Raw genomic sequence first — 23,195 nt, 5'->3', positions numbered from 1 at the left:
AGTGAAAAGTGTTGACCAAAGGGGCTAACTACAAACGCGTGCCACACTTTTCAGATATTTACTTGTATAAAAAAAAGGTATTAAAAACCATGTATCATTTGCCTTACACTTCAAATAATGCACTGCCTTCCGATAAAATCCCCAATAACACAGTTGTGTTTGTAACATAAAAATTACAAAAAGCTTCTATTTTACAATTTTGTATGCGCTACTTGAAGAGACCCAGTTAAGTCTTGTTTTCTTTGGATAAAGCAATCATCTGAAAAAAAAAAAAAATTGACGCTTACAAAGTGCAAAAATGGATTTGGTCTTTCGTTGTTCCTCTCACTTAAAAAAATATAATCTAGGTCTTGAGAATAACGCAATCATCCCTATGTTGCTGTGATGCATAAATGTCACGCAGGATGGTAAAATGCGCTCACATTCAGAACAACAGGCAGAAACAGGAGGGAGGGAGGGGGCCGGTGTCGACTCCAGCAGCGGCGGCGGCGGCGGCGGCGGCGGCGGGGGAGAGATTTCTGTACAGGTGTCCTGTTTTTTTTTTTTTTTTTTCTTCATTCTGACAAGAGACAAGACCCGACTGTAAGCAGCCTAACACTGCTAAGGAGGAATCAACGCTGATAAAAATAATAAAAGATCCGCCTTGAAATCCGAAAAAGAGCAGCGGCGGAGAAGAGCTGCCCGTCTGGATGAGAGACCCCCGCTGGGTGAAGACACGCAGTGAAAGCCCGCCGCCGATGACTGGAGCAGAGACAGGGATGGAAAGCGAGCGCAGCGCAGAGGAGGCAGCATCATCAGGCAAATTATCGCCTCGCTGATCATCTCAGCGTCTTTATGCATCAGTAATAGATTAGCGGCTGGTGATATTTTTTTGTCCGCTGTCGCCGCTGGAGGCTGAGACGGTGACATCTGCTGTCGCCGAGTTTCATTTTTCATTCTGCAGATGTCGGCTGCAGGAAGGAGAAGGAGAAGAAGAAGAAGCGGCCTGTTTCTGTCGGGTGAAGCCTTCGGGGATTAATCACTGATCGCCATGAACGGCAAAGCACTGTGGGTTATCTTCAGCCGCTCATGGATGACACGCGTGGGCAGCTTTCACGCCTTATGGGGGATGTCACTTACGAGGAAATGTGTTTAAAAAAGAAGGTGAGATATGTATTGAAATCATATGAAGAAGGAATACCACAGCAGCAGATGGGCTGGTTTTAGGTTCAGATAAGACTGACATGACCTTGTGTCGACTCTCTGCTGGATGCCATCTGAAACATGTCCAGCTCCCAGGCACCTGGTTTGGGCTGCAATTTCACTGATGATCCCCTGGAGTTTGGCTTCACCCGCTCCAGTCAGGACACAGTTTGGTCCTCCTCAGCGGACAGTATGGTGAGGGTGGTGCTCATATCTGTGATCGTCTGTCTCTCCTTGTTTGGAAATGTGGTCGTTCTCCTGGTGTTCCAAAGGAAGCCTCAGCTCCTTCACGTCGCCAACCGCTTTGTCCTCAACCTCCTCTTGGCGGACCTCCTCCAGACTGTTTTAGTCATGCCCTTTGCCATTGCGGCTGCCTTGCCAGGTGTGTGGCCTCTGGATGCTCGGTTGTGCCAGGCTCTGGTGGTGCTCATGCACCTTTTTGCGTTCGCCGGGGTCAACACCATCATAGTTGTCTCAGTGGATCGCTATCTGGCCATTATCCACCCTCTATCTTATCCGACCCGTATGACCCCACACTTAGGCACCAACCTGATCGTTGCCACCTGGGTGCTGAGCTTCCTGCAGAGCACACCCCCTCTCTACGGCTGGGGGGCCATAGACTTTGACCGCCGTTACAAGGTCTGCACAGTCTTGTGGTCCTCCAGTTTGTCCTACTCTGCTGTGGTGTCTACCTTTTCCTTCTGGCTTCCAGTGCTCATCATGCTTTGGTGTTACTGGATGGTGTTCAGAGCAGCCCGCAGACAGAATGCATTAGTGCATCCCATACAGACACAATCATACTCCCAGCCCTGCCAGCAGGAATTTCAGGGCCCCAGCAGTCCACAGCGGCTGTCCTTACCCCAGCAAGCAAGTTCACCTGAGGGCCCCTACACAGCCCGAAGGCACCCTGTTCGAGTCAGACACAGACGGTTTCACTACCACTGCAAGGCAGCTCGTGTAGTGTTTGTCATCATGGCTTCATACATCCTCAGCATGGGTCCCTACAGCATTATGAATACCATATCGATTAGCGCCAAAGCCAATGTGCCCCCATGGTTGTCCTCTGTCGCCCTTGTGCTCTTCTTCTTACAGTGCTGCCTACATCCGTACATTTACGGCTACATGCATCGCAGCGTGAGGAAAGAGTTCCTAGCTTTGCTTTATGGAATGCTCTGCAAGCAAGGTCGCCCGCGTCAAAGTTCCACAGTGGAAAGCTGCTTTACCACGGCAGAGGGACGCCCCGGAGCTCACTCTCATCTTCCCAGTCTGGCTGCTCGAGTGTTCCCCTTGCAGACTTGGGAAGAGTGCACAACATCCTACTCTCCCACTTGTGAGAGGAAGTCAAGGGACAGCCGTAGAGAGACCACCTCTACCAGTTTCAGCTCAGAGAGAGAGCTGCCGGTTCACGGCAAGCAAAGCTCCTGATCTACCCTGCATTCATCAGATAAGAAATCCCTACTCCTATGTGACGAGTTTCTCTTACTGGGTGATTATAAATGTGGATCCAACCTGCTGAGATTGTAAGTGATGGTACTAATTACTTCACTCATTTATCAGTCTTTTGATGGTTTGTCTTAACAGGATAGTGGATACTTTTTAAAGTGAGGTTTTCTTAAAAAGTTCTGAGCAGATCTTAATTGCAGTAGATAAATATCTAGGGGTCTTTGTTCATTTTGATTACATAGTCAGAGAGGGGCTATGATTGCAGCAGACTCCTGCTGTCTTAAAACAGAAAAAACATTTATGTGAACACTGTCTTATGAACCTTTAAGCTATTGTAAGTTTGCAATTGGGTGTTTTTTGTTTTTTACACAGAAGCTGGTGTTTATGGTCTGTTCAATTTATGTCAGAAGTTGAAGCTCAGATCTGGGAAGTAAGTCACATCCAAATAATTTTTTTTTTGTTGTAATTCGGAAAACTAGTTGGATTTGCTGTTTGTTGCAGGGATCACCAACTAAAGTATTTCTTTCTATTTTATGCCTCCACACTCTAAAGGAACATTTTCACTAGTCGAGGTTGTACAGCAATATTTGTGTTGCTGGTATAATGAGCTTCAACCTGTCAGAAATGCTACTACTTGTAGAGTCCAATGTCAAGGGGCAATCTTGTTGTCATTCCAACTGAGAACTCGAAAAAAACTGTCTTCGGAGTACAAAGATAATGCACCGGAAATTTTAGAAAGGGAAATGGAGGTAGGAGGAGGTGCACCACCAGTGTCCAGGATGCGCGTGATCTGCAGAGATACTAGCTACCCTTTTCCTGACCCTAGATCTGTACAAGTCCTGGATGGAGGGAAGGTCAGTACTGATGATCCTTTCTGTAGTTTGGAGCTGTCCTATTTTGTGATCGTGCCAAACTACACAGTAATGGATGTGCACAGGACAGACTGAATAACGGTGGTTCATTGGAGAGGTTTGCGCTATTAAATCCCTAAAAACAATAATGAGAGGGACTGTGTTTTTTCTCCACGTCTATTATCAGCTCAGGGAGCTGTTTTAAGCCTCTGACGTGCAGAATTGTGGTGGGTGTAAATATCAAGCACAACAACGGTTTAAAGGTCCATAAAATGGTGCTCTGGTAAACTGCCATCATACTTTAAGCCTGGAATTATTTTCAGATGGTACAAGTCTACTTTGGTGTTAGTTTCTATGACTAGCCATTATCTTAAGGCTCCAGGACCAACTTGTCTGGAATTATACTAAAAGAGGTGAGTTAACTACTGCAGGTAAGATCTTAACAGAAACAAACCTGAGAAATCCCCAACTTGGCAAATGGAGTTCAGTATACAGTCTTTATGGAAATAGTTTGATCCAGTTGAGAATTTATCAGAACTGGCTTGGGGATCGGAGGTGAGGGTGTACTTTTTGAATATGTAAATGCGGTTTTTAAAGTTGCAACATAGACTATATGTGTCTTGCAGTTGCCATTATGTTCTGTCTGTAAAACCATTAGCAGAAGTATCCAATATTGTAATTACTGCTTTGAATTTCAAAATGGACCTTTAAAACATTTTTCTTTTAATCAATCTTAACCTTGCCCTATCATAAAATAACTTATTTGTTCTGACACAGGCAGGCAATTATTTATCAGTTTGCAGTAGCAAGACCTCTTTTTTGTTCTTAATGTGAGGCATGCTGGAGGGCACAGCTTTATTTTCACCACATGAACTCAGGGTATCATTTGCAGATTAAGAAAAACACTGTGTCCATATCAGTTCAATTTTTAGTTTGTAAATATTCATTTTCTGGAACTCCTCTTAGTCTTAAAGCACCTTTTAAGGAATAAATAGAAAACAATTCATTGTGCCTCTAAATTAAACACTTATTATTCCCTTTAGCAAATGGGATGGTCAAACGTACACATTTGTCTCAGTTTATTCTGACCAAACCTTAAGATTTTTACCTCGTCAGTGTGCCATATTTGGACTCAGTATTTACAGCCTTTTTAATGTAAGCCTTTCTTTTGAGACACATAGTATTTTCTGTAACACAACAGAACACAGGGAGCAATGGGTGATAAAAATATCACAACAGTGTACCAGTTTTCTGGCAAAGCCAGGGGAGCATATGTAACAGATTTCTTACATTCCATTAAACACATGTAAAGGTGCAAGACACCTCATATCATCTTCGTAAAATAATAGAAAAAATGTTTAAAGCCACAGATTGGAGCCTCATTTGTAGGTGGGGTCAGAAGTTCCATTCTACATCTAGCTTCGAAGACCTAATTGTGTGCACCTGTTCATTTGGGATGAAGATCCCTCAAGGAAAATCTCAGTTTTTGCAATGATCTAGTGCCACTGAAAGCAAATGAATCCCGCACCATGACGCTATCAAGACTGTGCCATGTAGGTAGAGTTTTTTAGGTTCAAAGGCTCAACATGGCTCCTCCAAACATTTTTTGTCTCATTTGACCAAAGATATTTTCCCAGAAGACACCCGACTTGCACATTTCAGTCAAGCTTGAAGGTATTCATTTTGGAGCAGGTTCTTCTTTTTCGGCCTCCTCTCTCAGTCCATAGCGATGCAGGTCTGACTTCCATGTGCTCAGTGATGCTGCTGTTCCAGCAGTTTCCATTTCAAGCAGACTTGAGCATTGAGTGTTCCTGAACATCCTAACCAATTTCCTTTCACATGGCGTCAATAGCTTGGTTCTTCTCCCAAGCCTCATCTAAAAGGTGATGCATCTAAACAAAGGACAATCTTGGAATCTTCGATTGTCTGGAAATCTGAAGTCTTTCTCTTGGACTTTCCCATTGATCTGTCTATTGAATTGTGTCAAACTGCTGTTTTATGCTGATAAACAGAAACTACCAGCTTTAGCCAATTACGATCACTAATGGGAAATTAAAAGACCATAGACTTGTCAAGTTAGGACATTGTTAAACCTTGTGTTAAGAAATTTATATATATTTGCACCTGCATGCATAATTTTGAGCCAATTTGGATTAGAGAAAGTCTGAAAGTAAATTTAATCTTGAGCAGCAAATAGTTGTCATCATTAAAAGCCCCCAAATTAGTTAAAACATTTATAGCCATGACGAGTGCCTGTAAAGATCTGAGAGCAGCTGTAACAAACAGTGGTGCAAGACAGAGGAAAGTATATTTAGGAAGCTGTAAGCTTGACTCTGGCTTATTTTAAAAAGTGGGTTTCAGCTTTGTTTTGGCATTTCTAAAACAATTTGCTTAATTAAAAACATATTTTGCCTCTAGTGTTTTTTCATTCTCTACTGTGGGATTGTTTTATTCATTCTTTATGAGACCTGCCTTTGTTATAAACCTGTAATTATCCAGCAGGCCTGTAGAGGAATTAAAACATTACATTTGACAATCAAACTTGTAGAACAGTTTGCATCACAGCAAATTAGAGAAAATGTTTTAGCCTTTAAAAAGAAACTACATATTTTGTGTATTTGTATTTATTTGGTTGGAATAATAAATGCTGTTTGTTGTTTAATAATAAACTGTGTGTAAAGTATAAAAGAAATGTGTCACTTTGCGTTGATCAGATGTCTAAGAAATACTTAAAATCAGGCATTTTTGTTGGTCCTCAGCCAAAGTCACTCTGAATTTAATGGTAGCTTTAGTTTGAAGGAAAAATGACTCAATGGAGTTGTCAGCCGTACATTATACCAAATTAAATAGCTGGATCAACAGTTTGAAAAATCATTTTGAATTTGCTTTACATATTTTATAATGGCAAGAGGTGCATGAGAGACCAGACCTGGGAAGAAAGGAGTGTTCTTGGTTGAGACATTTGTAGCACCTCAAAGACAAAACCACTGTTTTCAATTTGAATTAATTACATTTATTTGTAAAGTTTTCACCTCTGATGAAGACTTCCCACTGCCTGAAACATACAGCAGCAATGTTTAATGTAATTAACAGTTTAACAAACCACTTTGGATCATTAAAGGATGCATCTCAATGGAGCACATAATAAGTAACTTCATGGTCTGCATTACAATTAAAGTTGAAATCTTCAGTAGCTGCATCATCCTTCTATTCTACTGAATTTTAAATTCAATGAAATGGACATGTATGATATCGGCATCAGTGTTTTATATGTTTAAACTACATTACACTTTGATATTTAAGGAATTTTAGCCCAATTCACACCTAAAAAAACAAAATATGCAGAAAATGAAAAAACCCCAAAGGAGGATTTCATAAAAGGTGACAGTCTTCAAGAAGCATTCCCACTCTCCCTCTTTATACAACTTATGTACACATTTAGTTTTCCAAATCATTACAGAACAGGCAGTGGAAAAAGGAGCATTTAGCCATGAAAGAATAGAAAACCAAAACACTAAATATTTTAACTTTCCTTAGAAAATTAAAGTAAAACAAACAGGTCATGGTGCCAACATAATCACTGGAACCCTCATTGATTTTCAAGGCGCCATTCAGAATATCACGGGGTGACAGTGAAACTAATTTATTTATATATTATATATATAAATATATCATATATATATATAATATATATATTTTATATTATATATATATTATATATATATATATAATATATATATATATATAATATATATATATATAATATATTATATATATATAATATAATATATTATATATATATATAGTATAATATATTATATATATATATATATAGTATAATATATTATATATATATATATATAATATATTATATATATATATATATAATATATTATATATATATATATATAATATATTATATATATATATATATATATATATATATATAGTATAATATATTATATATATATATAGTATAATATATTATATATATATATATATATATATATATATATATATATATATATATATATATATATATATATATATATATATATATATATATATATATATATATATATATATATATAAAAAGAAAAAAGCAACAGAGGTTTAAAGCACAGACAAAAGGACAGGTTCTGCTCTGCGAGTTTTTTCTATCACATGAGATGGTTTCAGTCCAAGTCCATTTAGACAACTTCATTACTTAGGCAGCACTGAGGAGCCCAGCACCATGGCAACATAAGGCTAGTCCTTGCTTCAGTCATCTAGTCCACTTTGACCACACTGTAGATCTTATTTACAAACCAGAAGCAAGCGAAGAAGCCAATTGTACCTAGAATTAGAAGACAGGAAAAGTGATCATGACATTAATGAGGGCAAGATTACTGCAGCATCTACAAAAACTGGTACCCCTGGTAAAAATGGTTTAAAACACCAAATACATCTAATCAATTAAGAAACGATAAAAAGGACTGTCCAGATTTATGTAAGATGCCTGCATATATTCAGGTTCAGAGAGACAGTCAAGCAGGAGTTGGAACATCATCCTAATATAACCTAAGGTAGCATAAGGTACACAAAGTACATTAAATGTAGTAGAAGTATATACTTGTTACTACATTTGTTCCAAAACAAAGAAAACATGTTTATATAATACTGTTAATTAAGCTTTTTCTATATTAGCTGTACAAAAATTTAACAAATTACTTGTGAATTTCCACATAGTATGGTATGTTTTTTTTCTATTCTTTGTGAAAATAAAAAAAAAAACGGGAAAAAAATGACTAATGTCCTTTCCCAAATAAGATACTATCTAGAAAAAGGGTAACACTGCACAAGTAAAAACTGAACCACATAAAAAGGAAAAGCACAAAACGTTTGTAATGATCATTTAGATCAATCTGCTCTGTAAAACATCACAGTAGGCCATCACCTACTTCACCAAACACACCAACATGTTCGGTTCATCTCTCACTTCTTGCAAATTTAAAGTGATTTAATTTATGAAAACAAAATGTTGCACTGGTTTGCAAACATGCTCAGTAATTAGTATTTAAATTTGCTAATTCGCCATGTGCTAATTACATTTTATCAAACACAGATTGGTGCTTTCTAAAACCACAGAGGTCTGTGGTTTATTCTGCAACATTGATCCTAATCAATCCAAGAAGCCTCAACTGCAATTAATTCAAGACATGAGATGGAATCAAGACATACAAAGTCATACAAAAACAAAACCCCTAAATATCATCTTGTCACAGAAAGAACTGAGCTTGCTGTGTTTATGAGTTAAAATCCTGGATCACTTCATCCAAGTATAAAATCCTGTCTGAATGCAGAATGGGGGCCGTGCATAAAACCTCGGGCTGAAATAAGTTGTGATCAAAGTTGGGATGAGATGACAAAGACAAACAAAATAAAAAGAGAAAAGAGGGAACGACACGGATTAGGAGTATTTAAATCCCAACTAGACGCAAGGAGGGAAACTAATCATCTTTTTCTTGAACTGCAGAACTACTTTGCAGCGATAATCTTTTGACATCTTATCCATTTGGTACTTATAGCTCTGACCCAAGACACTGTCAAACAGAGCGGCCGTGACGAGCGCTACGAAATCATTTTATCTTGCCTAATGATAGTATAATACCAGGACATATGTCATCATCTACATCCTAGGGAGGCAAATGATCTTGTGCAACATACAGACTAGGCGGGTTTGTGATCATTATTTGGAACTTAATATTATCCTCTTTCTGCTGACAACCTGCATCTCATTTGAGACGGGAAGAAAGCTCTACAGTGCCACATAGATCTGCAACTTTGAAAATGTGCCAGTGTGGCTTGTAAGAAACAGTCCTGCTGGAAATGAATGAAATCAGCATCTTTAGAAAGCTTGTCAGCAGAGGGAAGCAGGACGTGCACTAAAACTTCATGGTAGATTGCTTTGCTGACTTTGGACTTGATAAAACACAGTGGACCAACACCAGCAGCTGACAGGGCTCAGTAAATGATCACTGAGAGTCCCATTTTTCTTCTTAAATGAGGTGCGACATCTGATTTGGTTCCGATCTTGGTTCTGGTTTAGAAATGGCTTAACAGAAGGAATGCCATAGCTGTAGCACATGTCCTGCAATTCTCCATGTGGTGGCTCATGAATGACTGAATTGCTTCACAATCATCTCAGGACTGCAATTATGCATGTTGTGTACATTTTTCTACAGCCTTTCTTCCTTCCACTCAACTTTACATTCATTTCCCTGAATACAGCACTCTGAACAGCCAGCTTTTGTAGCAATGGTCCTTCAGTGACATACCCATCCTGTGGAAGGTGTCAATAAATGTCTGCTGGACAACCGTCAGCAGTCTTCCCTAGAACTGTATAGGCCATAATGTGACACATAATGTGTTCACTTTGCACACTGAATAATTGAAATAAGTTAGTTTTGATCATATAATTTAATGAGATGCCCCTGTGTAAATATTAAAGGTCACTAAAATATGAGTGCAAACAAGTGTTGCACAATCTGAAAAGCTTCCTGATGTCTATGGTAAGCACAGGATCTTGAACGCGCCCCCTGCTGGTAAACTGACAATGGTTGGTGCCAGAGTCCCTTTGAATAAACACCACAACGTATCCCCCTTACTGATCTGAAGACACTGAAACAGTTCTATTTCATGAGGGATGCAATAAATAAAAACAGATAAAACGGCTTTCATCAAAAAATACCTTAATTGTGTCTAAGTGAAGTCCTTACCTGTGAAGAGGAAGAAGATGAGAACCATAATCATAGTGTATCCGAAGTACAAAATGGTACTGGCCGCGCCAATTATTTGCAGCTTTGAGAAGAAGTAGTGCACAGCATAGATGAAGAGATAGACTGCCGTGAAGCCGCTGGTCAGGAACGAGCGCCACCACCAATGGTAGTCCTTGATGAATGAGACAAAAGATGCCATGTTAGGGTCCATTATCAAGGTCAATAAAATCCAGGCGAAACATTCAGGTACCTCAGCACACAGGTGGAAGTAACACAGCAGAACTGTGGCCTCAGAGCAGGTGATCAGAAGAATAATGAAAACCAGGAACAGGAACCCAAACATGTAGTACATCTGATGAGACCTAAAACACATAAGAATGGACACGCCAAGACAAGCAATGATCTTAATTCCTCCACGCTGTTGATTTTTCTGAAATTGCAGCATTTAATATTCTCACCAAATGCTGTTGAGGATGAAGAACAGCTGGATGAAGATGCAACCAAAGGGAAGGATCCCACCCATCACGATACCAGGGATAGGTTTAGTGAAGAAGGACTGCTCAGGAATTTGACGGGGGATTTGATTTGTGCGAACTGGCTGCTCAATAGCCTGTAGCACACAGAAAATAAAGATGAGTGCTTACATGGTACTAAAGATAAGGTATTTGTCTACATTTTTGTCAACTAAAAAGATCAAACTCACAGGTTTCTTGAATCCAAAGTAGGCCCCGATGAAGGTGAGGGGTACAGAGATTCCAAACCACATGGCCAAAATGGCCACCAAAGTACCAAAGGGAATTGCAGCTGAGGAGCCCTCGACCCAAAGGATCAGGTTCATCAGGAAGAAGTCCGCAAACACAATCCTAAAGAATAAGAAACAAACGGTGACACAATACAAAAGGTAAGACATTTGCTGAATAACAATGTACAAGGCTTCAGACCTGGTAAAACCAGCAGCTGAGAGGTAAACAATAGAAGTATTTGGCAGGGTGAGCATTTGCCAAGCTAATTTACATACCCTGGGCACAGGAGTGCTGTCAGCAAGACGTTTGTCTTCCACTTCTCACCTCCGAAAGCTGATAAGAGGAGCAAGAAATAACCATTGTGATCGGAACAATGACACTGCCTTGCTTAATTTGTGCTAACTTTTTAATGAAGGCCTGTGTGAGCATTGATGAGCAGTTAGTGTTTTACCAAGAGGAGACATCAATCAATCTACTGTCAGAACCAATGGGGGGGTCCCTGACCTATCAGATCAGTTTACCAAGGCCAGGACAATTATGTTTTTGAAATCTAAAACAAGCCAATCAAAAAAAAAAAATAGTGATGGTTTAGTTTTCCGTTGGCCTGCTCTGAAATATTATTTAAACTGGGTTAGCTGTTGGAAATCCAACTGCATCCCTTAAACTAAGGCGACCAATCACAGACACTTCAAACAACCCAACATTAAAAACAGCTACTTCGGTAAAAGTGTAATTTTGATAGAAAGTGGACAGTTACTTTTGTAAAGACGTGCAGACACGTAGCCAGCAGGTGTGCCTAGCAGGACCCAGAGGACCACAGCACATGTCATCAGAGCCCCTCTGTTGGCAGGAGACAGGAACCCAAGACAGGCCAGGACTACAGTGGATAAAAAGTCATCAGTACATTGTTTCAAACATAAGCACCACTGTATGTAGAATATGCAATACATAAACAATAGTTTGCTTGGCTGCCCTTTGACCCTTACAGCTACTATGTCACCATATTATTCACATGGGACATATAGTTTGATTTGGAAATTTTAATTGAAATGCTTTATGCTTAGCAAGCATTAGGAATGAGTGCTAAGCATAAAGCACAATTATACCAAATAATTACTAGTTATTTTTGGCTGTTGAGCAGATGCTAAATTATGTCGAGCTTCTTCATTCGATTATAGTACATACAACAGTTTTAAATGTAGGTTTCAAGTATGCAAACGAGCTAAAATGAGCATAACTAGCGACATATCCAACCCCTTGATGGCAGCAAAGTGCTTTTTAAACAGTTCTTGGTACATGTGAAATAGGCATCAACCAAGACCAGAAATAGTTGGAGGCGAATTTGTGTAAAAAGTCTACAATAGGTTAACCGATTATATTATTTGGATAGATGTGTGTTTAGCAGAAAGTGAAAAAGTCCTTACAGAGTGTGATGAAGGTCATGATGAAGATCTGGGTGCCCTGTCCGAGGAACACAGACAGCAACATCCCTTTCCTGGGAGGACGGAAAACATCCCCATGCACCTGCTTCCATCCTGACTCTTCCTGTGCATCCTCCTGGGGGACAAAGGTCAATAGAGTCAAGGGAGTGACTAAAATTTAAAAAATGATGAGGTAAAGGTTCACCAGCCACCGACAGTTATTCCAGCTAGCCAATCACATGTGAGTGAAGACTTATTTTAGAAAGGGTGTAAAATTTGGTGTGAACAACCTATTAAATTTCAAGCAATACGACATTTTTTAGAAAGAAAATGTCTTCTTCTGAAAAATTTGTCTCCTAATTTAAAGATCCACACCACATTTTACATTTCATGTGTTTTCTGTTTGCCAGATTTATACACACCCATGCACCTGATTAAGTTACCACAAAAAGAATCTTTGTATTGGTTTTTGTTAAGCTTACATAGGGTAGAGAAGATTTTTCCTTGGTTGGTGTAAGCTTTATCAAGTCTCCCTGTGGAATGTAACGCCATATTTGTGAAATTCATACAATGCAATTGTGCTGGGTGGTATTTTACACTGCAGATTTAAAGTACCGTAATTCCGGACTATAAGCTGCTACTTTTTTCCAACACTTTGAACAATGCGGCCCATAATACGGTGCGGCTAATGAATATATATATATATATTTTTTTAACAGTTGATAACAGTTGGTAACCTCGGGAAGTGTTCCAGGCACGTCCCACCGGGAGGAGGCCCAGGGGACGGCCCAGGACACGCTGGAGGGACTATGTCTCTCGGCTGGCCTGGGAACGCCTTGGGCTCCACCCGGAGGAGCTGGAGGAGGTGTCTGGAGAGATGGACGTCTGGGCGTCTATGCTGAGTCTGCTGCCCCCGCGACCCGGTCCCGGATAAGCGGAAGACGACGAACGAACGAACGAACAGTTGGTAACAGTTGAACAATAAAATTGATGAGTAGTTCAGAGGTCCAATGTGCGATACATTACGGTATTGTAAATCAAGGCATTTGTACTCATCAACATGGAAAACACTCGAAGAAAAGCATATGATGCAGCAAGTTAAATGCGATCGATCTGACGATTAAAGAAGGAAATCGAGCAGCTGCACGTCATCTTGGCATAAACGAATCGATGGTGAGACGGTGGAGAATCCGAGAGTGAAGAACTGAGTCGATGCAAAAAGACGACAAAAGGCTGATATATGTCGGTATATATATTACCAGTCAACAGGAGATACTCGACTGTTGTACGTGCACTGTTCAGTTAAAAACATATATGGTACATACGTATATTTAAAAGTGGCCATGTTAGAGTCACTGTATGAAAAAAAAAGCATTTGTAGCCTAGTATTTACTGTATTTGTTTGTGTTACCATAGGGATTAAATTAAAAGTTTTAAAAAATCCTCAGGTGTAATATCTTTCTGTGTCAACATATCATACAACGTGGGATACTTGCGGCTTAAAATCTGGTGCGGCATGTCCAAATACAAAATTGATTTTCTTTCTAAAATCAGACCATGCGGCTTTTAATCAGGTGCGCTCTGTAGTCCGGAATTTACGGCATAAGCCATACTAATAAGCACAAGCAGACAAGCTGTTCGTTCCAGAAAAAGTCTCTAATATGTTCAACTATTTTCTTCAGATAGTACAACTCGGGGAACAATTTAAACTCCAAAATTCCTCATGACAAAGCTTAGCAAGAATAAGGCCTGATTGAAATCTAAATAATATCAGTTTCCTTTTTTCAATGAACTTACTAAAACAAATTCACATAACTTGTTACACTATTGTAAGTTATTAATACATCTGTATATAGTGCATTTAGATACAGGTCCTACTGTCCTAAGCATGTAAACACAAAACCACCAAAGTACTTTCTATGTGACCCATCCTTGTTTAATGAATCATTATCTTTACCTGTTTAAACTGTTGGTACAAGTACAATCTGACAATGTGGGCCGATGACTTTTTCTAACGCTTTCATAATACCAGGAAGTGGATGGGCTTGTCTTGTGTAAATAAGTGATAATAAAAACAGTGAGGCAATTCTCCTCTCAAGAACTCGTCATCATAAACATCGGTGATCTGTGCCAGTAACTGAAATGGTTAGCAGTCGGGCACATTGCAGTTTCTGACAGTAAACTGTAGCATCAGCAGTTTATTTTAGTGTGATAGACATCCTCACCCGGTCCATCCAATAAACACTTGATGTTAATTATTTTTAAAAAATATACAGCTTAAGCAAGCCGTGCATTTATTTACTGTTCCCAGTGTAGCTGAAGATTTGCACTAAAAATAAATTTGCTGTCTTGACACCTTAAACACAACTGATTGAATTATTGCACATCAGCTGAGACTTAAAAGCAATATTTCCTATATTAATGATGCTGTTTAGAGGGAGGTCCTTGTCAAAACATTAATTTTTTGACAAACTCCGTTGGATGGAGTATAGGGGAGTCAGGTTTAGCCTAAACCGGCTCAGTTATAGTTGAGGTGCAAACACACCCTCCATTTCTGCTACCTGTATGACCCCCTCTCTTTTCCATTGGTTATGGTCAATCTGACAGAGAGAAGGATCCCATTCATTGTGGTTTTTAGTATAACAATGACCATCAGTGGGCTCTAGATGGACAAACTGTCTACTTTTAAGGCTAAGCTAAAAACTTTCTTTTTTAATAAAGCTTATAGTTAGAGTGGCTTAGGTTATCCTGAGCTATCTCTGTAGTTATGCTGCTATAGGCTTAGGCTGCTGGAGGACATAATGACCACTTTCACCCTCTTCACTACATTCTCACACTACTCTCCAATTTTGTATTATTTGCTGTTATTTCAGCTTTTAACCTTGTTCTCTCTTTTCTCTTCCTAGAAGCTACACCTGGCCTGACTCTGTGTCTACCTGTGACACCTTTCTGGAGAGGGGCATCGTCCAAACTTCCGCTGGCAACAACTTAATGCTCACCCTCTACCGATGATCCACATAGCCCTGTCTTTTAGAGTTTAACCCTTTCTCTCTCCTAGACATGGCGATTGACTGAGCTTTTACTGTAACTAATTATATGTGCTCTCTTTCAGACTCTAACCTTGAAAACTGGCTCAGAGTTTATCTGTTCTTTCTTTCAAGGTGAAACGACTAAAGGAGCTACATCCATTAACATTTACTTTTCATTCCTATAGAAAGTATTCCTGGATCAGTGCTTCTGTGTTCTTTGTGTGTCTCTGCTCTGTTCTCTCAAACCCCCAGTCGGTCGTGGCAGATGTCCGCTCACACTGAACCTGGTTCTGGTTCTGCTGGAGGTTTCTTCCTGTTAAAAGGGAGTTTTTCCTCTCCACTGTCGCTACATGCATGCTCAGTATGAGGGATTGCTGCAAAGTCAACGCCAGTGACTGTCCACTGTCTCTACATGCTCATCCAGGAGGAGTGAATGCTGCAAGTCACTGACTGGATGCAATCTGCTGGGTTTCCTTAGACAGAAAAACTTTTTATCCAATTTGAATAAATAACTGAATCTGACTGCACTGTTCAATGGTTAGGATTAATTGGAATGTATGAACCTGACTGTTGTGAAGTGCCTTGAGACAACATGTGTTGTGAATTAGCGCTATATAAATAAACTGAACTGAATTGATGCTGAAAAGTGACTGATGTGTCTGTCAGTTAGTTTTGTTCTCATCTAGACCGGTTGTGGTTTATTAGGGCGAGGTGCCAATATTATTTCACAGGTTTGTCAGCGCACAATAAACTCAATATACCCTGTTCTCTTTTTACACATCATACTGATGCAAATCCAAACACCTTTACCTGATCCACCTGATTGTATCTGGCAATGTCCTTGTGCAAGGTTCTCAGCATTATCATGGCAACCATGCCCGACAGGAACAGCACAATGACCAAGGAATTCATGATGCTATAAAACAAAGAAGACACACCTTAAGCCAAATAACAAGAATAGTGAGCTCGTGAACTTCCATGGAAGTATTCTATGGTAGAACAAATATTAAAAGCATATTCAGACCTAAACCACTGGATGTTGGTGTGAGGCATTGAGACCAGGATGTAATCCCATCTAGAGGCCCATTTGATGGTATTATTTTCCTGTAAAAATAAACAAAAAAACAAAACCATAACGATCACAGATTACGGTTTTTTCTTTAATAGTCATAAACTGATAACACATACAAGAGGCCTACCTCAAATGTTACAGAGTAGGTGTAAACTATTGTTACATCCTCTTTAAAATCCCCTGGGACTTCCATTGGGTTTCCTGCTTCACAGTTTACGTTGTTTTCATCAGCTTGTCTGATACTGTTTGCAAAAAATACAAAAAGAAAGCCAGATTATGTTTAAATTCAATGGTTTCCAACAAAAGATAATTGTCATTTAGATCTAAATGTAACATTCACCATGTGCCATAAGAGATTCTCATAGTATGATAACCAGCAGTAAAAAATACCACTGTATGTTGGTTTTTACACTTTTACTTCAACTCCAGCTAAAATGAAAAGACATATGGATATTGACAGTTACAAATATATAATCTATAGCATTTATTGTTCTTTTGATTTTGATATACTATCAGTTTACAAACAATAAATGAGTTTGTTTTTCCATCACCAGAAATAGCTCCAAACAGCCAAATTTGTCCTTATTGTAAGAAAATGAAAATTGTAGTAGCCTTATAACCAGCTGCCCAGCAGTGAGCAGCAACAGTTAAGAACAGGGAAGCACTTTGGTACTCTCTGGTAGCTCAGTAAAAGTACTTTAACTTTTGTGGTTTTAAAATACAAAACTATTGAAAACCTCAGTGTATCTTTATACCAGGAAGTGCCTGATACCTAAAGGAGATGTATTATAAAAATAGATTGGCTGATTGTCCTTTTACATCCACTCAATTACCTCTTTGGTTCAAGAGTGGCAGCAACCAGGCGAGCCCCCTGCCAACCTTCTGATTCTCCGCTGTGATAAATGATCTTTATGTCCACATGGTTGAAGACATAAAATGTGTTTTTCTTGTTGAACTCAGACTGAACAAAAAAAACAAACAAGAATTTATTGATTAACCGACATCAATTCCAGCTTTAATTTTACTTGAACATACTAAACTCATGTTATTCTGTGTCTGAAATGTTAGGGTCATCAAATTTATTTGGTTTTTAATGTCTTTGCTTGCTTCCTGTCATAATCCAAAATGTGTTTAAAGACAACTGAAAGTACAGACAAAATTATAAGAACTATTGCCAGAGCTAGAGCTTCAATATCAATAACATGAAGGATATTAGGTAATCTAAAAGGTCGATCTAATGTGGAATGCGAAGGTTCATAACCTTATACACAGATCTTCCTTCAGTACATGATAGCTGTTTTCTTATTTCATTTAAACTAATTACTGGCTTAAACATTTAACTAGATTAGACTGCATTCAAAGAGAAACACTGTCACATAAAAAGGTAATTTGTCTTTTTACTGTCTTCCTCTTCACAGCTTCCATACAGCTACATTGCTCTGACAGGTGTGACTGGTTGGTAAAGCCAAACTGGTTAGATTCATTCGTAACATAACTTAAGGAAGTCAGGTTTACAGCCACTTTTCACAACACTTTACTTCAATTGCACAACATCATCTCTGTTGGAGTTCCAGTTTTGGAAATAATCATCTTGAATTAAAAATGTTATGGCTATTAGCCACTGTTTACTGAAACTCAAATGTCTTCATTATCAAACCCCTTAGCAAGAAACCGCAAAACAATAATAATAAAAAAAAAAGTGAGAAACCACAACTCACATTAATTACACAGGCATCTTTCGCTCTACCATCCGATGTGACAAGGCAGCCAATGGGGAAGCCAGGGTTGCAGTACTTTTGACCGTCTTCAACGTCATAGCACCATGTCACTGGCATGTTGTCAATAATCCTGGAAATACATTTACATTTATGTAGGTTTACATATGTTCCCTTCCACATATATTATCTGTTCTGAATGAGCACTATTACTTATGCAACTTTCTGAGAGCAGGCATATTAAAATGAAATGCATCTTCCACAAACCAGTGATGCTGATAGTTCAACTGCATTCCCATCTTGAGAAAATCCAATTTCGCTATGTCCTCTTTGTTGCCTGTCTTGTAATTCTTTGTGCACGCTTTATTGCATTTTATATCTTCTTTAAAGTGGAACTGTTAAAGAAAAAGAGGTGATGTAATAGATGTCTCAAAGCTTCATACAGACAAACACGTAGATACACCAATTAGGCTTTTCCTGGCCAAAACCGATTTTTGTTTTACTTTGAAGTCTGACCTACTAATTCAGATTTTTTTTTCCCCCTTAAAAATCAGAAGCGAAAAGATGTGCAGCATTTTCTTTAGTACCGTATTTTCCGCACTATAAGGCGCACTTAAAAACACATTAATTTTCTCAAAAAATGACAGTGCGCCTTGTAATCCGGAGCGCCTTATATATGGATCAATTGGTTAATTGGTTGATCCATACTGGTTGTACACGGCGCTCTGTCAAAATGTTTCAGTACGACTGGTAAACTACAAAGCCGCACCGCTTGCAGCATTACGGCTACCGTAGTCAGGGGCGTCGCCGAAGTAATAGCGGTAAACACCTGTACTGTGCTTACTCCTAGTCCAACACCACTTGTGTTTGTATAACGACCCCAAAATTGCACCTTTCAAGAGACACGCTTACGATGCTGAGTTCAAACTCAGGGCTGTCAGCTACGCAGTCGAACATGGGAATAGAGCAGCAGCGAGAGAATTCAACAGTTAACGCTACTATATTGTGAATGTTCTAACGTTTGATTTAGTGCATCAAACTGTTTCTTTTACGTGTTTACTGAATCAGGGTAAAGTTCCCTTTCACGTTTTAACTAACGTTTGATTTCAACTTCAACTTCATAGACTCCAATGCATTCCTAACGTGTGGTTGGCTCTATTCAATAGAATTCCATGTAGAGGAGACCTTACCATGAGAGTGAATGGAGTTATCAGAACGCTGGTTTGTAGTGTATTAATAAAGTTTGACTGACTGACTTATCTGACTGTTTTGTTGACATTCTCTTTAGCACAGCTCCATCTAGTGGATGCATAACGCAACCCCAGTCAAACGTTTGACTGCAGTAGCTTCTATTCTATGCGCCTTATAATCCGGTGCGCCCTATATATGAAAAAAGTTCTAAAATAGGCCGTTCACTGAAGGTGCGCCTTATAATCCGGTGCGCCTTGTAGTGCGGAAAATACGGTATTTTTAAATCCAACTGAAAACTAAGACATTACAAGATGACCCTGATTCAGCATCGTAGCATATGTCCTTAACGTTTCTCGCATTTTCATCAAATTCAGAAAAATACATGCTGTGGGTTATGCATTTTTAGACTAAAATGTGGGAATTTAATTTTATATTGAATGGGAGAAATTTTTTTTTGAAAGTATTTCACCTGCAGAATCAATAGAAATTTTTAAAACTTAAAATAAATGAAACGACAAACGTCATATTAACCCACCATCCAGGCACTCACCTTGTAAGGGGAAGACTCAATTCGCTCACCAAACAGCACCTGCCCCAGGTTCTCTGATGGCCTCTTCTCATGGTCATCTTTGCAGAAATCAAACCTTTAGCAAATATTTAAATGATCATCTACAATGAAATGATACAGATCAAGTCGATTTTAATATAAAATATTAAAAGGTATGACTTACACGTCATACTCGTAAGGCAGAACAGACTCCACTGAGTCCAGGCGATTAACGAACAGCTCAATCTGCGTCTGTAAGGAACAAAGACTTCAAAATTTAACTTTTACAGGACATTAAAAGCCACACAAGCTGAGCCAGAAACTAACGACGCCTAAGTAGAAAAATATTCATCACGCACAGACGCTTCTGGAATGGAGTTAGAGGCAAGAAACTTTTCTTCACAACACCAGCAGTCAAGACCGTTGCAACAGACGTTGGCTACCATCCGTAGTCGTTTTATACTACAATATGTGTAAATTTGTTAAATTCTAAAGAAGCCACAAGGAGAGAAAAATGTAAAGCCAGAGAGAGCTTTTGTACATTTTCTTGGCAATTAACAGCGAAAGGAAACAGGGCAGAGTGCCTAAACATTAGTGCCAGTATTCTATTCCAGAAATTAGCCGGGGCCTAGAGGACAAGTGGCTAGCTACTGTGATTTCTGCCAGCTGAATCGAGATATCAAAAAACATTATATTCAAAACTTCTTCTGCTGAAAATGAACATCGTTTTTACATTAATTGATAGTCCATTGAAATTAACCATACCTGGCATTCTTCGGTACCTTTTTCACAAAAACTCACGGGAGCTAAACCCGGAAGATAAAACGCCGAGCATAAACTAACTATGACTAGCAAATAGCCCAATCCAACTAGCTGTCGCGTCTTCATTTTAACGCGGGCTCGGCTCTCCAACGCTGCGATGTCCTGTTATTTAAAAAGTGGCGTGTCCCCTCGTTTATAGGGCCTACTGTTAACCACGTACATACAATTGGCTAAAAGCCGTTTAACTGAACTCGGGATGCCGAGACCGATTCAGACTGACAACGTCCACTTATGTCAAGCTAAACGGATGTCACGGGGTTTCCGCTTCAAAATAAAGGTAACCGGGATTTATTGCGTTCCACATGTTGGATTTGTGTGTTTTCTGCTTGTGTAAAACTACGCATAATATAAGTTATATAAGCATATTTTTACATTTGTTTCATTTGCATTATTCTAATATTATATCAAGGCGTAAGATGTGCAGCTATATTTGCCATTCGATTTATTTTGACAGGTATCATATTTTGACACCGTGGAACTTAACGTTGTTGTCAGCCACCATCAACACCCTTGCTTTCCTTTTTACATACCTGCGCTAAATTAGATGAGGAAAAAAAAAAAAAAAAAAAAACATGAAATACAATTGGGGTGATTTTTAGAGACATCTGAACCTGCAAAGGACATGAAGAGTGGAAAATAAAATTAAATGCAAATGTAGTTGTAAATTTAGAAAATCATGAAAATGACTGATGACGAGACTAGAAAAACCGGAATGATACGTAGCTCTTGTTGCAGAAGCAGGTGGAGGTGCACAACTTTGCATAGCATGTTTTCATTTATGTGTTGGTATTATAAGTACAATATGCTGTGTCTAAACGGCCAGCCCATCGCTTCAAACGATGTACAAGTTTTATTTTTACGTTATTTAATTGCCCTTCTATTATACACCACCAATTGAGCTATTGTAACTATATGAAAGTAAACAAAGGGGATTCCGTATCTGATCCTGATATTGCAGATATTTTTTTAAAGATTTGACATCAGTATCAGGTATCATTTGAAAAACATACAAAATGTTTGTTATATGCAACCGAAACTATAAGATAATAGTATAAATCTTAACGTCAAAATATATTTTTTTCTACCACAAAAATAGTCTCTATCAGGTTCTATTATTTTAAGAGCTATTGTTTGACTTTACTGTTGACATATAGTACCATGCACATAAAATAGTTTGATGGAAATATAGAAAAATAAAACGTTGTTCAGCTGTCCTAGTAGGATTTTCTTGACATTTACTCATTAATTTTCCTCAGCTGAAGCCATAGCTTCCAGAGAAGTTACAATAATCAAAAGAATCTCACTGTATTGGTTGAGAGTACAAATAAATAATGCCATATCAATGATTGCCACACCATGGCACAGTTCAGGCCTTCATCCATAGCTGGAGACAATATGAAATGACAGCAGCATTGCAAAAATTAGACTTCTACTTTGATGCCAGATGCAGTATTTCTATATTATTTCTGTATTATTAAGTAGAGGAGGTATACCTGGATCTTTTTTGTAGAGCAACACTGACTTGACACAAGTGGGCACGCTACATCGGATGGTATTCCTAAAATACCAGGACAGGACACATTAAAATAAAATGAAAAAAACAAAAACAAAACTGGACTTTCTCTAAAACCGATGAGAGCACAAGACTGAAACTGTTGAGGGAAGCTGCCAGCAATTTGTCTTCAATATGTGATAACACTGTCTCTTTAGATATGGACTCTGGAGTATAAGGATTCAAGAAGGAAGCCTTTTCATTTAATGAATACCTTTAGGTCTGGGTAAAATCTTTCATTACCTTGTAGGAGAATTTGTTATGGTCTAATCACACCAAAGTTTTCTGGCTACATTTTCAGGGTTTGGTAATAAAAAAAACCCTGTATGTTATTTAGTCCATTACTAAATACAATTCAGTAAGGGAAAGTATTTATACACTGTCAATTTTGCAAGTTTTTCCACTTACAAAGAGTGAAAAAGTCTGTAATTTTCTTCTAGCATGATACTAACATCACACATCACCTTGAACACGCCCATCCCCACAGTAAAACACAGTGGTGGCAGCATCATGATGTGGGGATGCTTTTAATCAGAAGCGAGAATCTACATCTGCTAGTTATTCTTAACTGTAGAGTATCCATACCTTGCATATTTGCTCTTACTTATGCTTACTTAGGCTCTTTATTATTATTTTTATTGCTTAATCTTGTGTGTATCTGTGTGCTTACATTTGCCTGACACCCGGCTGCTGACCTACTTGAATTTTCCCACTGAAGGACAAATAAAGAATATTATTCTTTTCTTTTCTATTGTATTCTATTCTGTTCTATGTGTGAATGGCCCAGTCAAAGTCCATATCCAAACCCAATTGAACGTTGATATTTACAAACTTTGTCTGTGCAATCTGAGCTTGAGCTTGAACGTCAT

General features: G+C 38.7%; 2 protein-coding genes across 3 annotated transcripts; one reads left to right on the top strand and one right to left on the bottom strand.

Moving 5' to 3' along the window:
- Window positions 1–469: 469 nt before the first annotated feature.
- Window positions 470–6,164, top strand: gpr101 (G protein-coupled receptor 101). Its single transcript, XM_047354605.1, has 2 exons — window positions 470–2,702; window positions 2,998–6,164. The coding sequence occupies exon 1, from the start codon at window positions 1,264–1,266 to the stop codon at window positions 2,605–2,607; it is 1,344 nt and encodes a 447-aa protein (XP_047210561.1). The 5' UTR covers window positions 470–1,263; the 3' UTR covers window positions 2,608–2,702; window positions 2,998–6,164.
- A 1,401-nt stretch (window positions 6,165–7,565) lies between these two features.
- On the bottom strand, window positions 7,566–21,026 carry LOC124859777 (transmembrane 9 superfamily member 2). 2 transcript variants are annotated; one of them, XM_047352613.1, is made up of 18 exons: window positions 20,718–21,026; window positions 20,137–20,204; window positions 19,956–20,049; window positions 18,482–18,609; window positions 18,218–18,347; window positions 17,333–17,460; window positions 16,627–16,741; window positions 16,452–16,531; window positions 16,238–16,343; window positions 12,881–12,931; window positions 12,402–12,534; window positions 11,735–11,854; window positions 11,253–11,310; window positions 10,938–11,097; window positions 10,693–10,844; window positions 10,485–10,596; window positions 10,235–10,406; window positions 7,566–7,812 (listed from the first exon to the last, which is right to left on the bottom strand). In XM_047352613.1, the coding sequence occupies exons 1-18, from the start codon at window positions 20,838–20,840 to the stop codon at window positions 7,745–7,747; spliced, it is 1,998 nt and encodes a 665-aa protein (XP_047208569.1). In that variant the 5' UTR covers window positions 20,841–21,026; the 3' UTR covers window positions 7,566–7,744. The 2 variants fall into 2 exon arrangements, with proteins under 2 accessions (XP_047208569.1, XP_047208570.1); XM_047352614.1 differs by lacking the exon at window positions 12,881–12,931 and having other exon boundaries at window positions 7,567–7,812; window positions 20,718–21,025.
- Window positions 21,027–23,195: the final 2,169 nt, after the last annotated feature.

This window comes from Girardinichthys multiradiatus, chromosome 23 (genome assembly GCF_021462225.1).
Source record: "Girardinichthys multiradiatus isolate DD_20200921_A chromosome 23, DD_fGirMul_XY1, whole genome shotgun sequence".
Lineage (NCBI taxonomy): Eukaryota > Metazoa > Chordata > Actinopteri > Cyprinodontiformes > Goodeidae > Girardinichthys > Girardinichthys multiradiatus.
Note: the sequence above shows the minus strand (reverse complement) of the source record. Positions and strands in the feature narration are given on the sequence as shown.

What these genes read in the sequence shown, in the direction of transcription:
- gpr101 (XM_047354605.1), top strand. Translation starts at nt 1,264, where the DNA reads ATGTCCAGCTCCCAGGCACCTGGTTTGGGCTGCAATTTCACTGATGAT.
- LOC124859777 (XM_047352613.1), bottom strand. Translation starts at nt 20,840, where the DNA reads ATGAAGACGCGACAGCTAGTTGGATTGGGCTATTTGCTAGTCATAGTT. An exon ending in CCTACTCTGTAACATTTGAG is followed by an intron (nt 16,532 to 16,626) that starts GTAGGCCTCTTG and finishes TTATTTTTACAG; the next exon opens with GAAAATAATACCATCAAATG. An exon ending in ACTTCCACCTGTGTGCTGAG is followed by an intron (nt 10,407 to 10,484) that starts GTACCTGAATGT and finishes TCATTCATCAAG; the next exon opens with GACTACCATTGGTGGTGGCG.